Genomic DNA, 14,969 nt, shown 5'->3' on the forward strand with positions numbered 1-14,969 from the left:
CTCTCTCTCTCTCTCTCTCTCTCTCTCTCTCTCTCTCTCAAATAAATAAAAATAAAAATAAAATTTAAAAAAAAAATAATTAATACATTAATACAATTGCGTATTGCTTTCTTCGTAGTAGTTATTCATAGTACAGGATGCAGACATGATATCCTGTCCAAACACTATTGGTACAAATCTTACTTCTCATTGAATTAAGAGAAAGTAGCTGTATATCTATGCTAACTATTTTGTATATACAGATGCAAAATGGTCCTTCATTTATATCCCCTTTTTTTGTTTAATTTTGTCAGAGATGGGTATTCCATTGCCACTTAAATGTAGGTGGACCGGGGAGATGGCTCAGTAGAATAAATGCTTGCCTGGCAAGCACAAGGGCCTGAGTTCAATCCCCGGTTCTGAAAAAAAAAAAAAAAATTGTAGGTGTGTGAATTCAGCAAAATAATCCAATATAGCCCAAGAGTTCATAATAGTAGTGGGTTATCTGCAGGACTGGCAATGGCAGAAGTTGTTGACTTGGCTCCACGGCTCTCCGCATTCTACAGGAGTCTCATGCTCAGCAGTGGCTACAGCTGGCTCCCAGTTGCCCTTCCAGTGCCCTCCCTCTGCTGGCCATGTCATAGTGCTCATCGGATATTTGATGAATGATCTATTTAGGATGTTGTATTCTGTACCTGGGAAAACTTATCCATATCCACACTGTCTGCTGTGAGATCTAGTAGAAAGAGATCCAACTTCTGTCCCCATGTTCTAGTCTCGGTCGTTCTCCAGACTCGGATCTCTCAGCACACAGAGGCATTCCAGCCTTTCACTGTAGCTCAGCTCTGCCTTCTGCATGCCCGCTGTGATCTCTTTAGGATGCCGGAACCTTGCCTGTGCCAGCGCATGCGCTCCTCGAGATGTCCTTCCTCTTCTTGTCACTATTCAGATGTTCCTGAACACTATTGGCATTCCCAGTCTCTGGGTCTCCTCCGAATTTCCCTGGTCTTGAGCTCCCACATGTCTTCCAAACCCCAGCCCACACTTGGCCACAAGGCCTTCCGTGGCCCTCTGCCACACTTACCAACCATTTCCTCTCCTTCACAAAGGTCCCTCCTGCAATCTGGAGTTCTTCAAAATGTTTTACCAGCTGACCAATGCCCTGTGTTTCCCCCCCTGGATGGCAGGGCTCTTGAGCAGTGAAGTCTTTGTGTCTCTCGATCACTTACCAAATTCTCAGTGGTCACAATTAGAGCAGTCTGAGGTGCCACAGAGCAGTATTGGTGAGTTAGTCCCCAAGCGAACTCCTCAGGGTTGTCTTTCCTTTCACGAAGATGAAGCCCTTTCTGTCACAGCTGCTCTATGGGGAGAGGGTGATTCCCAGTCCGGGGTCGACTCTATATTCCCACCCTTCATTTCTGTTTCCTGTCTGCACCAGTACTAACCTCTGTAGACTCCAGATTCTTAGAAGTCAAAATGGCACCAGCCACACATGCACCCTCCCCACACCCGTGGAAAGGGAAAAGTGATGCAAAAGTGAACCGAAGCCTTTCATGTTTCTATTTGATTAATTATCCAATATTCCATCCTTCAGGGATTTCTGGTTTCTATTTCAGTTTAAGGGAAGAGTAATTTATTTCCTAAGGTATTTTCTGCATTGATTTGTTTTTATTATTGAGATACCCACCCCAAAATGACTTTGCCTGTCACATTTTATTTTATGTTCATTTTGGGATTGAAATTATGAAACACTTGTGTAAAGAATTATAATTTTTACATGGCTGCTCCTAAAAGGTCAGAAATGTATCACTTGAAAATTGAAAGAAAATTGGTGTAATTGGTTGACAGCTCCCCAGCCTACTGTGTGAATTTGGAAAAAATATGGCAGTCAGAAAGAATATGCACTAGACAGCAGTGAGTAGAAGCGCTATAATACTTGGAGGCTAGGTTTCTCTTTAAATGAAAATGGTCACGTTCATCAGTGGTTTCTCTGGCACAACGTAGGCACCTTTTGAGCCAAGGCCCAGGTAGTAAATAATGACGTTTTGTGAACCCATAGGGCACCGCCACAGTCCAGCCCCGCTGCTGCAGCTGAAGAGCAGCCCAGGGACAGTATGCAAATTTGTGAGCATGGCTGTGTTCCAATAAAACTTTTTGTTGCCACTGAAATCCCATTTATGTATTTTTCATGTGCTAATAAATGCTATTTTTCTTTGGATGGTTTTCCAGTTTTGTTTTGTTTTTTTCCAAAATAGAAATGATTTTTTTTTTTTTTTTTTTTTTTTTAATTTGCAAGCCATGCTAAAGCAGGCAATGGCTCAGCTCAGGCTGTAGGTTGTAGCTTACTATGCTCTGCTTGAGCTAGTTGAGCTCTCACAACTGTGTGTGGCTTTGCGTGTGCGCCCCGGGCTTCACATTATTAAACTTTGGGAAGGGAGAGAGTCCCGCACAGAAGCTAAGGAGTCCTTCCTTCCCCCTTGAGAGAAGCCGAGCTTGGCGAGAGGACCTTGAGCAAAAACGTGTTCTGCTGCCTAGCGATACCCGGCTTTGGAATGGCTGGGGCATAACATAGAATAGGAAACCGACAACTCACAAATATTTTACAGATTTTTCTTCTTGGAAAGAAATCTGCCAGATAGATAATCATTTAACTTTCAAGGTATATGGCATTAAGAAGTTCAGAAATAAATTTTTAAAGCAGCATATTACTTTTTTGAATTGCTACCTAGTTTGTCTATTTCTGAGTGTCAGAGAACCTTGCTTTTCCTCTACAGACAAAGATTTAGAGAATGCAATGCAAGGAGAAGAGAAGTTCTCAGGCCGCTCCCTTCATACAGCGCCCCTGGAGCTTGGGGTCTTAGCTCTGGCATGTGGACAGTGGAGAAGGGGCTGCTGGCACCCTCAGGGCACTGTGGTCATGGCAGCTGTCCTGCCCGCTGCTTTGTGACAGGGAAAACATGATCTCGTGTCACACTTCAGCAAGCCACTTGTTTCTTACCTTTCCTGCACGTTCCAACCCCAGCCTTCTGGGAAGGAAGACAGAATGGAAAATAAAGTCAAGAGGAGAGAACACACTAAAACTCTCTCTATAGAGACATCGAATGGAGATATCCAGAGACCGCAGTCACGGCATCCTATGTGATTTTCTAGGGAGATGTTCCTACACGAGGTTGTGCTAGGCAAGTTAGTTCATGTACGTCTGGCTCCCCTTTGGATGCCCAGCATTCTTCAGTGGAATCTAGGTTGCCCTCCAATGAGCGATCTTCAGCTCTACTTCCCACAAACAATTCCACTTTGATAGCTGGGGCAGGCCTCTAGCAGAGATGAGCCAGGACCTGGCTTGTTAGGCTGTTCTGAGTCAACGTGAAAAGCGATGCGAACTTCAAATATGATAAAAGCATCCCTATGAGAAAATAATGGAAATGCTATCTTTAAAGTAGCTTGAAAACAACCCCTGTATTCCTTATAGTTTGTTTAAGCTTGTGAGACGCCCTGGTCTCCCTGTCTCCTCTGAGTGTTTAGGGCAAGTACTCAAAAATGTGAGTCACCGCAGTAAGCACTTAGGTCGATGTTTAAAAGCAGCACTTCTGAAATGCTCCTTGTGGGTCTTGGCTGCAGTGGAAACAGGGAATTTATCATTCATGAGACAGTGACTCTCTTATTCTATTGAAGCAATATAATTCTAACCTGGCTGACCTTGGGCACTCAAATAACCACAGATGGCAAACCCTTCCCACTGGCAGAAACCATGCGGGGGGGAAAAATGTCACAATGGAAGACGAGATAAAGGAAAATGAAACCAGACTGGGAGAACAGGACCGCTTGCTCAGCCCCCAAGGTGGTCCAGGGTGAGCTCTATTTAAGCGTAGTTTCTCGGTTTGGCTCCATGAATTCAAGGTTTAATAAAAAACTGCTGTGAAAGTGGCCGTACAATTGTCCAAGCTATCCTGTATGTACACATTTTTCCCCTTCTTTCTTTTCTCCTTTCCCTCAACTCAGCTGTTCCTTCCCTTTGAACAGGTTCTTTCCTTTTTACTATATTTATTATACCCTTTGGATTTTATTTGCTGTTTTAGTTTCTTACACTAGGGAGACAATATGATGTTTCCACATGCATGTCTGTTTCACTTATGAGTATGGTCTCCAGTTGCATCCATTTACCTATAAAAGCCTTGAGTTTCTCTTCCTTTATAGCTGTGTGATACTCCACTGTATAAAAATACTATATCTTTTTAATCTGTTCCTCAGCTGATGGGCATTTGGGTTGTTTCTAAGATTTAGCTATGACAAATTGCGCTGCTATAAACATGGGTGCACACTTTGTAAGGAACAGTTAATGATTAATTTCTTTCCTTTTTAATTTCTTTTCTGATCAATTTTGCATGCTTCTATCTGGTAATCTGAACAAATAATCTGAAGACAACAATATGTAATATAACAACCATTACTGAATTCCTATCATTTTGTTTAGTGAAATTGTGTATTGTTTCTAATATTTCTTCAGATTTTTTTTATTCTCTTAAAAAACAAAAATACTATGAATTGTTTAAGTTTTAAAATTCATTACAGGAAAAGATATATAATTTTTTTTTTCAGAACAAGGGATTGAACTCAGATCCTTGCACTTGCCAAGGAAGCGCTTATTCTACTGAGCCATCTCCCAGGCCCAGGAAAAGACATATTGACATCATTCTCCCTCAGAATGCCCTCCCTCCCTTCAGAAACTTACCCCATTGTTTTTGCCACTTTCTGGGACAATTCTGGACATCGTTTTTTGTGAATGTCCTGTAGTACAAAAGAAAGGCAGGCAGATAAAACATTATGCTCTACCCTCACCCACCTCATTTACCCAGATCTGGCAGCCTGGGAGCTGCAGCTCTTACCCAAAGTCAAAATGACCAAGAAAGGTATCTATTTTGAATCAGTTTGGGCATACAGCAGCCCTGACACTGCAGCCTAAGATACTCCCCGAAAGTTGTATGGTAATAACAATAAGTTTGTCTTCTGGATGGTTAGCAACCTAAGTTTGCAGACCAAAATTAGAGAAAAAGGAGGGCAGCAAGGAAAGCCAACATTTTGGCCCTAACCTTCTAAAGTCAATTAAGACTCAGGACATATGAGAACTTGTACTGTAACGTCATGTAACTCAGTAATGTCCCAAATTTTCTGATCAAGGAGATTGTGGGGCCAAAGAGGAAAGTGATCGATGATGTGTGCCTAAGGAAAGTCACATGGAGAGAAAACATTCTCTCAGGCTTTCACAGAGAGCACAATGTCCAAGCAATGGCCGTGATTCATCCACATGGCTGACACTGACAAAGGTTCTACAATCTGAGGTACAGGATCTCAGGATAAATCCTGAGGGGATTTCACTGACCTTCTCAGACCCAAAAGTTACAACTCTTGTTGCACAGGTCCTGCCTTACCTTGGTCTTAACCATCCAGCAGAAAAGTATAAAAATGAAATATAAGAAGTAAAGCCATGTTGTTATGTTGAGATGTAGGGGACTCAGGTCAACAGTTTCTGACATTACCAGTCAAGTGGAAGACCCAATACTATTATGGGCTACTGGACTCTTTTAGAATATTTTGCTGAGTTTACACGCCTATAATATTCAAATAACGGAACTTAACAAAAAAAGGGGATACAGATGAATGTCCATTTTGTATCTGTGTATTCAAATCGGTTAGGATAGATATATAATTACATTCTCTTAATGAATAGAGTGATTTGTTCTAATGGTGTTTGTAAATAGGATAGCATGTCCGCATCAATTAACCACTAGGAAGAATGTATGCAATGTGTTAATTATTGAAACTGTCCTACCAATTTGATTTGAAAAATAAATAAACAAGGAATAAACAAATGAAAAAAAAAAAAAAGACACTCCTTGAAGGGGACTTCCAGAACTGCTTGAGAAAATGGGGAGAATGGAGGAGCAGGTGTGCTTGAAGCAAGGGAGAGAATTTTGAAGGGAATTGGTGGCGAGGTGTCTCTTACTGTAATAATTTTTTTAAAATGTAGATATTCAGTGTGTTAGACAATTCCTCATATGTTCCACAAAAAGAGGGCCTCTTTTCTTTTTCAACAGAAGCTTTTGAACACATGATCATATGTCTAAGGCCACTAAATGACAGCCAAAAACTAAAGTTTGCTTCTGACATCTCTTTATTATACCACAGAACTCAATAATGGGATATTTCCTTTTGACTTAATTACGGGAAATCTGTTCCAATATTTATAGCCACTAGCTCCTTAGGACTGTCTGTGTTCCCAGCACAGATCTAGATGTTTTGTTTCTAGCTTTGATAGTCTCTCTCTCTCATTTAGTTCTTCAGTGGCTCAACAAGTAGTTCTTAGCATTATTCTCATATTATGGAAGAAGACTGTGAGGTACAGATATGAGATCTTTTGTTCAGTATAAAATGAACATGATACAAGAAGTCACAGGGGCCAGGGGTTCGATCCCCGGGCCTGCAGTGCTGACCCCACCCCCGGGGCACGTTGAGACAGCAATTGAGACTGGGCATGGTGCTACACGCCTGTAATCCCAACACTTGGGAGGCTGTAAACAGGAGGATCACTACAAATCCAATCTAGTGGTGAGACCCTGAACACCGTGTAGACCCTTCCCTGAAATATAGGGTAAAAAATAAAATAAACATGAAATTTATCTCTCAAGCTAAGACTTTGGAAATCCATTAATGATTACATAAAATAGCAGGAGTAAGGTAGGATTTTGCTATACAATCAGCATCATGATTATCATTAAAACTTAAGGGTCTCTGCAGGGCTGAGATCCACATTCCACATTGGTGCACCCTCGTAGACCATTATGAGCTGTCCTCCGTCTGTTGTACTTCCTCTCTGCTCCGGTCTCTCCCACCTGTCTTCCATTTCTGACCATAATTAGTTGATGTGTCACATTAATTCACCTCAGTTTGTGTCTGAGCACTGACAACACAGTGGTGAATTAGAGCTATCTCGTGGGACCTCAGTAAGGGCAAAGGGTGAAATGGAGTTCTCTTGCTCTGATGACCCAAGCGCCAGATCTGTGCTTAGGAAGACAAAAAGTCTGCTGGACTTTTGGATCCATCCGTAAAACTTCTCTTGTGCTTTCTCAGTGAAGAATATAAATCTATATTAGTCCTAAGTTCTTTGAGAATATGGCTAATAAAATGCACAGTGTTAAGCAGGTGTACTGGTGCACATTATAATCCCAGCAACTCAGGAGGAAGAGGCAGGAGGATTGAAAGTTTGAGCGAATCTGGACACAGAGACCCATCACAAAATAAAGGTTTTTAAAGTAGAGATAGATAGAAAGAAAAATCATGATGCTTTCAAAGAAATGCTGTCCTACAAATCCAAATTCCAAACGAAAGTCTAAATTTCAAAATAGAAGTTCAGCTGGTTTTGCTCCAGTGTTTATAGGAATGAGTCACCTATTTTTATTGCATAAGAAATTTAATCTAAACACCAGCCAAATAGCTCAGTAGATTAAAGTGCCTGAAAGCAGGTGCAGAGGCTGGGGGTTTGATCCCAGCCATGCTCCACCCCCAGGACACTCTGAGACTGCAACTGAGACTGGGCATGGTGGTACACACCTGTAATTCCAGCTCTTAGGAGGGTGTAAACAGGAAGATCACTACAAGTCCAATCTAGTAGTGAGATGCTGAACACCCTGTAGACCCTTCCAAAAAAAAAAAAAAAAAATCAAATCTAGTGTTGTAATGAAAACAAAACAAAATGAATTTAGGATAATGCTTGGCACATTCATGGTGTGCCTCTTTATTTAGGGACAGTATGTCCTTTCAGATTTCTTATAAATACTGAGATCCTGAGAGAAAAGCTTTTTTTTTTTTTTTCAATTTTTGAGGAAAGTTGACCCATCATCTAAGCATGCACAGGGTCTATATTTTATTTAGCAACTGAGGTAACCATGTGCTGGTGTTTTGCTTTGGTGTCCTTTGTCAGGGCTGTGCATATTTTTACCATGGGTGCAGTTAAGGTGTAATTTTTAACCATTCTTCCATAGCATTCACTTAACATGTTGGCTCCCATGTTAAAGGTGATGTGGGAGGGCTGGGGAGGTAGTTCCATGGTCTAAGTGCCTGCCTGGCAAGTGCAAGGGCCCAGCGTCAATCCCCAGTACTTGCTGTGCTGGACCTAGAACCCGGCGTGTGATTTGTGCCTGTAATCCCAGAGCTGGGGAGGCTGACAGAAGGATCACTGTGAGTCCAAGCTGCCTAGTGAGACCCTGTGCCAAATTCAAAACAGAAAAAAAGATTAAATACTGTGAGGAGTTTAAATAACTTAGGGTTTGGAATCATTAAACTCAATGAAGAAAGGGATCAGAAATTAGATTCTTTCAAGGATGTGGTAAAGGAAGAACTGGAAGATGGCAGGAAATGAAAGCGAATGATTAATATATGAAAATTATGTTATAGTCTTAGGGTTTTTTACTAATGTTTCCAGGGTCATAAAGAACCAAAATGTCATCTTGACCATCTGCCTAGTAGGTTTGAGACAAATACAGACAGTGTTAAATTATTCATATTTTAGGGCCGGTCAGATAGCTCAGCAGACTAAAGCACCTGTGTAGGCAGAGTGCAGCAGCTGGGGTTCGATCCCCCGCAGGCCATGCGGGCCTCTCCCCCAGGGGGCGCTGAAATGTGATTGAGACTAGGCATGGAGGTGTGCACCTGTAATCCAGCACTTAGGAGGCTGAAAAGAGGAGAATCACTACAAGTCTGACCTACATAGTGAGACCCTATAGACCCTGTACCAAATACAAAAAATAAATAAATAAGTTACTTTTTTTTTTTTTTTTTTTTTGCCAAACCGGGGATTGAACTCGGGCCCTTGAGCTTGCCAGGGAAGCAATTATTCCACTGAGTCATCTCCCCAGCCCCTAAGTTGCTCATATATTTCAAAAATATATTTAAAGATAATTTGAAGATTAGTGTTTAAAACCCATTTTATAATGCTTTTATTGAAAATGTGATGTTTATGAACTACATAGCTAAGAGAGAGGATCTTTACTGCAAAATAAATCTGCAGTAAGATGTTGGCACTACACAATGAAGTATCTGAGGAAATGCATATACTAATGAGCTCATTTGCCTATTCATAATTTGTACATACTCTGAGCAACACATTGTGTATAAAGATGCACCGTTTTTGTTAGTCCATTAAAATAGATTATAAAATAAGATAACACTTCTCAGGAGACATGTTTTCATATCTTAGTTACCATTTAATTGAAAATTGCAGGGCTGGCCAAATAGCTCAGTGAATTAAAGCACCTGCTTAGGCAGATGCAGGGGCCAAGAGTTTGATCTTTGGCATGCAGTGCAGGCCCCCCGTCTGGGGTGCCCTGAGACTGCAATTGAGACTGGGCGTGGTGGTGCGTGCCTGTAATCCCAGCACTTGGGAGGCTGTAAACAGGAGATTCACTATGAATCTGATCTACACAGTGAGACCCTGTACACCCTGTCCTAAATTAAAAAAAAGAAGAAGAGAAAATTGCAAATCACACAGAATTAATGTGTGTGTGTGTGTGTGTGTGTGTGTGTGTGTGTGTGTGTGTTAAAAGAACTACATTCCAGGGGCTGGGGAGATGGCTGAGTGGAATAAGCCCTTCCCTGGCAAGCACAAGAGCCTGAGTTCAATCCCTGGTTCCACAAAAAAAAAAAAAAAAAAAAAAAAAAAAAAAAAACTATATTCCTTACCTAATCAGTGAATAATTTTCTTTTGTTTTTTGTGCAGTTCTCATTGTAAAGAATGTGCAGTTTAAAATATTTGTTTTACAAATTAAATAGGTACCCTAAGAAATTTTTCCTTGATTTTTTTTTTTTTTTGGTGGAACCAGAGATTGAACTCAGGCCCTTGCACTTGCCAGACAAGTGTGTGTTCTACTGAGCCACCTCCCCAGCCCAAGATATTTTTATATTTCTTTCATCTCTGTTATTCCTACTAATCCAGTGTAACCCATGTAATCATAATAGAATAGTTATGTACCTTTTGGACTTAGTGAAGACAGAATGTATTTCATGAGTAGGACGCACGCCTCTATCAGTATTTCAGCTTACAGCGTGGCTAATGTGGTGTTCAATCAACATTTACAGTGTGCAGCAATACATACTGGATCTCTTCCACCTTTAAATTTCTCTGTATTTATTTTCTGTTTTCTCTTCAGCATAGGAAAATTTTAGACCTCCGAGATCATCCATCTGAGACCTTATTTTTGTTTTCCTTTATCAGAGTAACTAAATGTGTGAAAGAAAAGCCTTCCTTCTGTCTCTTCAGATTTGGGGACAAAGCAGTGTAATAAATTTTCTCTAAATCACAAGCCAGTGAAAGTTAGAGTCAAAGGAACTCAAAATGTACTTGGTTGTGCACACTGAATAAGTTCCAGAGACTCAGGAAGAACATGCTGCTCTGTCCCTCTGTCCCTAGCGCAGGATCTGTACTCTCAGCTTGTTAGGACACGGCCCCTGATGCACGAGTGTCTTGTTTTAAAAATTGAAGAAGAGCCAGGGAAATAGCTCAGCGGCATAAGTGCCTGCCTGGCAAGCATAAGGGCCTGAGTTCAGTCCCTGGTACCAAAAAATAAATAAATAAAAATTGAAGAAACTATAATTCTGTTATTCAAAATAGCATTTAGCATCCATAAGTGATTTATGTGTACCCATTGCCTTTTTCCCTTCAATAATTTAGTTAAAAATCCTTTTAAAAACTTAATATGTCAATTTACTGTACAAATGAAACTCCCTTCTGTTTTGATCATAGATGTGTGTAATAGCCTGAAAGAGCTTTAATAAACTTTAATTTCACTAGTGTGATGCAATAATTCATTGCCAGTTTAATTTGAAATTAAGCCAGTGGTATAATGATATATTTATACAACTAATATTTTTAAATTATTAATTGTACTGCTCTCTTGATTTAAATTACAAGTTCCAGGCTGGGAAGATAGCTCAGTGGAATAAGTGCTTGCCTGGCAAGTGCAAGGTCCTGAGTTCAATCCCTGGTACCATACACAAAAAAATTCAATAAATAAATAAGTATGTGAATTACAAGTTGCTTAAAAATGAAATCCACTTAAATGGCCTAGTACTTTTTCACTTTAACATTCCTACTGTGATACTTTGTGTGATTTGTCCTATTATCTTTCCACTTAAATCCTCCAGTGGATACTGGAGGGATTTAATGTACTAATGCTGAGAAAAATAGATGTGTGTAAAATTTCAAGTACACTTTTTCATTGATAATGTGAGTACACTGTAAATGTTTCACTATTTAGTATCTTAAATCTTAATAATCTATTGTGCCTATATGTATATATAACATTAATGTATATGGAACTAATACCTATAACAAAATTATAGTCAAATGTATAATCTGTGATTTCTTTCAATATCCATTAAAATAGCTAAGACTGATAAAGATACAGTTTTCCATTAACATATATACATTTTTTACTTACAATTTTATGCAAAATATTAAGATTATTATTGGTCTATTTGATAAATATTGTAGTTTGTCCTTGTGGTTCTGCATGATTGGTGCTGTACTGTTTGAATTTTGATAGTTCTGCCTCTCTAAGTAATATGGCTTTTTTATCCATGTCCTTAATTTTTAGTTCTTTGTATGTTCTAGATATAAATCCCTTGTCTGAGGGAAAACTGGCTATAACTGTTTCCCACTCTGGGAGTTGTCCTTTCACTGTTTGTGACATTAATACCAATAGAAAGAAGCCACCAAACAGGAGAAAGACAGGGAAACAACTAGGAAAATAACATGAAAAAGATAGGCCAATATGTGTCAGTTAGCCATCAGTGTAAATATTCTCAACTCACCAATCCAAAGACACAGACTGGCAGAGTGAATCAAGAATGAAGATGCAGCTGGCCAGATAGCTCAGTGAACTAAAGTGCCTGCCTACGCAGGGACAGGGGATCGATCCCCAGTGTGGCATGCCAGCCCCACTCCAGGGGCACACTGAGAGGGCAACTGAGACTGGGCGTGGTGTTGCACACCTGTAATCCCAGCACTTGGGGGCTGAACACAGGAGGATCATTATGAGTCGGATCTGTGTAGAGATACCCTGTAGACCTTGTACTAAAATAGAAAAAAAAAAAAAAAGAAAAAGAAAAGAAACAAAACCCAACAATATGCTGCGCTCAAGAAACACGTTTTACCCCAAAAGAGATGCAGTTGACACTGGCTACTGAGGCGACTCCGTCTGATGTTCTGGTTTCTCTCTTACCAGTGGCGAGCATTCAGAAGCTGCCCGCCGCCTCCGTTCTCACAGACATTAACTTCCCGATGAAAGGGCGGAAAGGAATGGTGGACTGGGCCCGGAATTCAGAAGACAGAGTGGTTATTCCGAAAAGCATATTCACTCCTGTGTCGTCAAAAGGTAAATATGTGAAAGAGTGTAAGCTTTTCATTTGAAAGAATGAAAACATTTCTAATGAGGCCGTGTAATGAAACAATAGGTGTAGGTCTCCGAATGTTGTCCAGTTCTGAAGCACTTTGCCATCAGGAGTCTAAACTGGTTTTGTAAATAAGACAATGTCCATTTTGTTTTCACAACTCTGGATTTACTGAAGGAAAGGCTCTATTAAAGTGGGAAGGAAAAATGATGATTTCAAGTTCAATACCCGAGCATGATATGCTCAATCCTGATGTCTTCATCCCAGTGTATACGTGCGGTCTAATATTTTATCTTCAGATGTTGTGAATAGGTTGTGTTTTCCAGGCAAAGTTAACTTTACTTAAACTTGCTTCAATTTGAAGACATTATTTTGTTGTTTAGAAATACATTTTAGAAGTTTAGTTTTAAGAACATTTCAAGTAGCCTCTAAAATGAATGGCTAGGGCTGGAAAGCTAGCTCAGCAGTCGAAGCACCTGCCTGGCAAGTGTAAGGACCTGGGTTTGATCCCCAGTACCACATGCCATGCCAGCCCCACACCCTGCCTGCCACTGAAACTGGGCGTGGTGATCCCAGCACTGGGGATGCTGAGATAGAAGGCTCACTATGAGTCTGAGCTGTACCAAATAAATAATTTTTTTTTTTTTTTTGCTGAACCGGGGATTGAACTCAGGCCCACACACTTGCCAGGCAAGCACTTATTCTACTGAGCCATCTCCCCAGCCCCAAAATAAATAAATCTTAAAAAAAAATTAAAAGTAAATACAATGAGTGGCTATTTTACAAAACAACACTGTGGACTTAATTCTCACTTTGATTATTTTTATCGTAACATTTTGATTGTTACATAAGAAAGCTGGGTCTTTCTATCATTGGGAATTTAAGTACTTTAAAGGTATCTAGAGATGATTATTCTATATTCTGATAGAAAGATTCATTCTTGATGTAAAATTGCCCGAACTGTATCTTCTCCAGCTAACATTCATGTACAGGCTGTACCAGTTACACTGCCCATGGACAAGCACAAATGCTTTCAACTCCCCAGCTTCATCTTGGCCTCAACAGGCACAGGGATCCACTAGCGGCTTGCCTATGAAAGTATAATGGGACATGATGTTTCTTGCCATTTCACTAATATTTTTCTTTGTATTCTTTCCAGAATTAGATGAATCCTCTGTCTTTGTTCTTGGAGCAGTCCTGTACAAAAATTTAGATCTCATTTTGCCCACGTTGAGGTAAGCCACAAAACAATAAGCTGCTAGAATCTTGCATGTTATTCCAAAATATGATTATTGTTCATTCTGTGAAATAGTCAAACAAGCTTGATGATACAGAGGGCCTTTTCTTGAATAGAAAAATACCAATTTAATGAACAGGTTATTAACATATTATGCATTGCAAAGCAACTACAAAGACAATTTTGGTGTCTGATTATAGCCCTACAATTCTTTTGAAGCTAATCATCACTTGCCTAAATATGTAAAAAGGAGGCAAAAGGAAAAACTCAAGCCTGTAATAGAATAGGGCACCGCAAAATTAATCTGTCTTCCCTTTTCATTTCTACCTAATGATCTTGTTCATCAGCGTTACAGGGAATTCAAGTGTCACAATCGCTTGCAAAACAAGGTTTTGTTCTTCATTTTCACAAAATCTCAGTTTGCTTCAAAATAAATTTTCAGTTACCACTAAATTAAAAGAAAGTGCTGTTCAGTTAGAGGATTATTTTTGGGAAATCCATTGATTTCTTTCCTGTCACTTTTTTAATAATCAATTAGCATCAACCCTGCTGCCGATATTAAGTTTTTGTTTTATGGTACCTACTTGGCCGTTTCTCGCTGAAAACATCATTCACATATCTGGATGTTGGTCTTGCTGCGTGTGTAATGGCCTGTTTCTGCCGCACTTCCTCCACTTGGAGAATTGGGACAACGTTGTGTTTCAGTTAAGCACAGAAACACTTGCGCTGAGCTCTTCCTGATACCCTCATAAACAAATAAAGCTTTGAGTTTTACGGCAGGACAGGGTATGAAGCATATGGACGCTGTACACAGAGGCACAGCAAACAGTAATAAATAAAATAAAAACAGTGAGTTCATCCCAGCACAAAAGGAGCTCTCAGTGACAAGGCACAATGCCTTGGAGAGAATTTGTGTGCTGTGAAGTGGATAATGAATGTAGGTGGTGCACCATCCACGTCACTATCCACGCACACCAAGTTCTCCCTTGACCACAGACACAGCTGAAGCAGGCTCTGCCCCTTTGAGTTGCATTGAGACTTGCTCGACTTGGAGAGATTCGAGTGTGGTTGCTTTTTAGTAACATAATATTTTCTAAACTAGTAAGTTTACTCTCAACTCTTCCACTAGCTTCTCTAAAACACATTGACTTGTGCAGTTTTTCACAACAAAGTTTATTTGTACTTAAATTGTCACTTTGCCACTGAAAGGCAACAAATAAAGAGAGATACATTAATGTGAAAAATACCCCCCAAAAAGCAAATTTAGACCCTTATTTCCATAGGGGGTTCATCAGTGTAAACATTATCTTTT

The 14,969-nt window shown here is 40.0% G+C and overlaps 1 protein-coding gene across 1 annotated transcript in view; it reads left to right on the forward strand.

Moving 5' to 3' along the window:
* LOC101590894 (adhesion G protein-coupled receptor B3) overlaps window positions 1-14,969 on the forward strand; it is a 157,224-nt gene that overhangs the window by 125,677 nt on the left and 16,578 nt on the right. The window contains 2 exon segments of the mRNA XM_023702069.1: window positions 12,255-12,404; window positions 13,580-13,655. Coding sequence (XP_023557837.1) covers window positions 12,255-12,404; window positions 13,580-13,655 — 226 coding nt within the window.

The sequence above is a fragment of the Octodon degus genome, unplaced genomic scaffold, assembly GCF_000260255.1.
Source record: "Octodon degus isolate 3935 unplaced genomic scaffold, OctDeg1.0 scaffold00001, whole genome shotgun sequence".
Classification (NCBI taxonomy): domain Eukaryota; kingdom Metazoa; phylum Chordata; class Mammalia; order Rodentia; family Octodontidae; genus Octodon; species Octodon degus.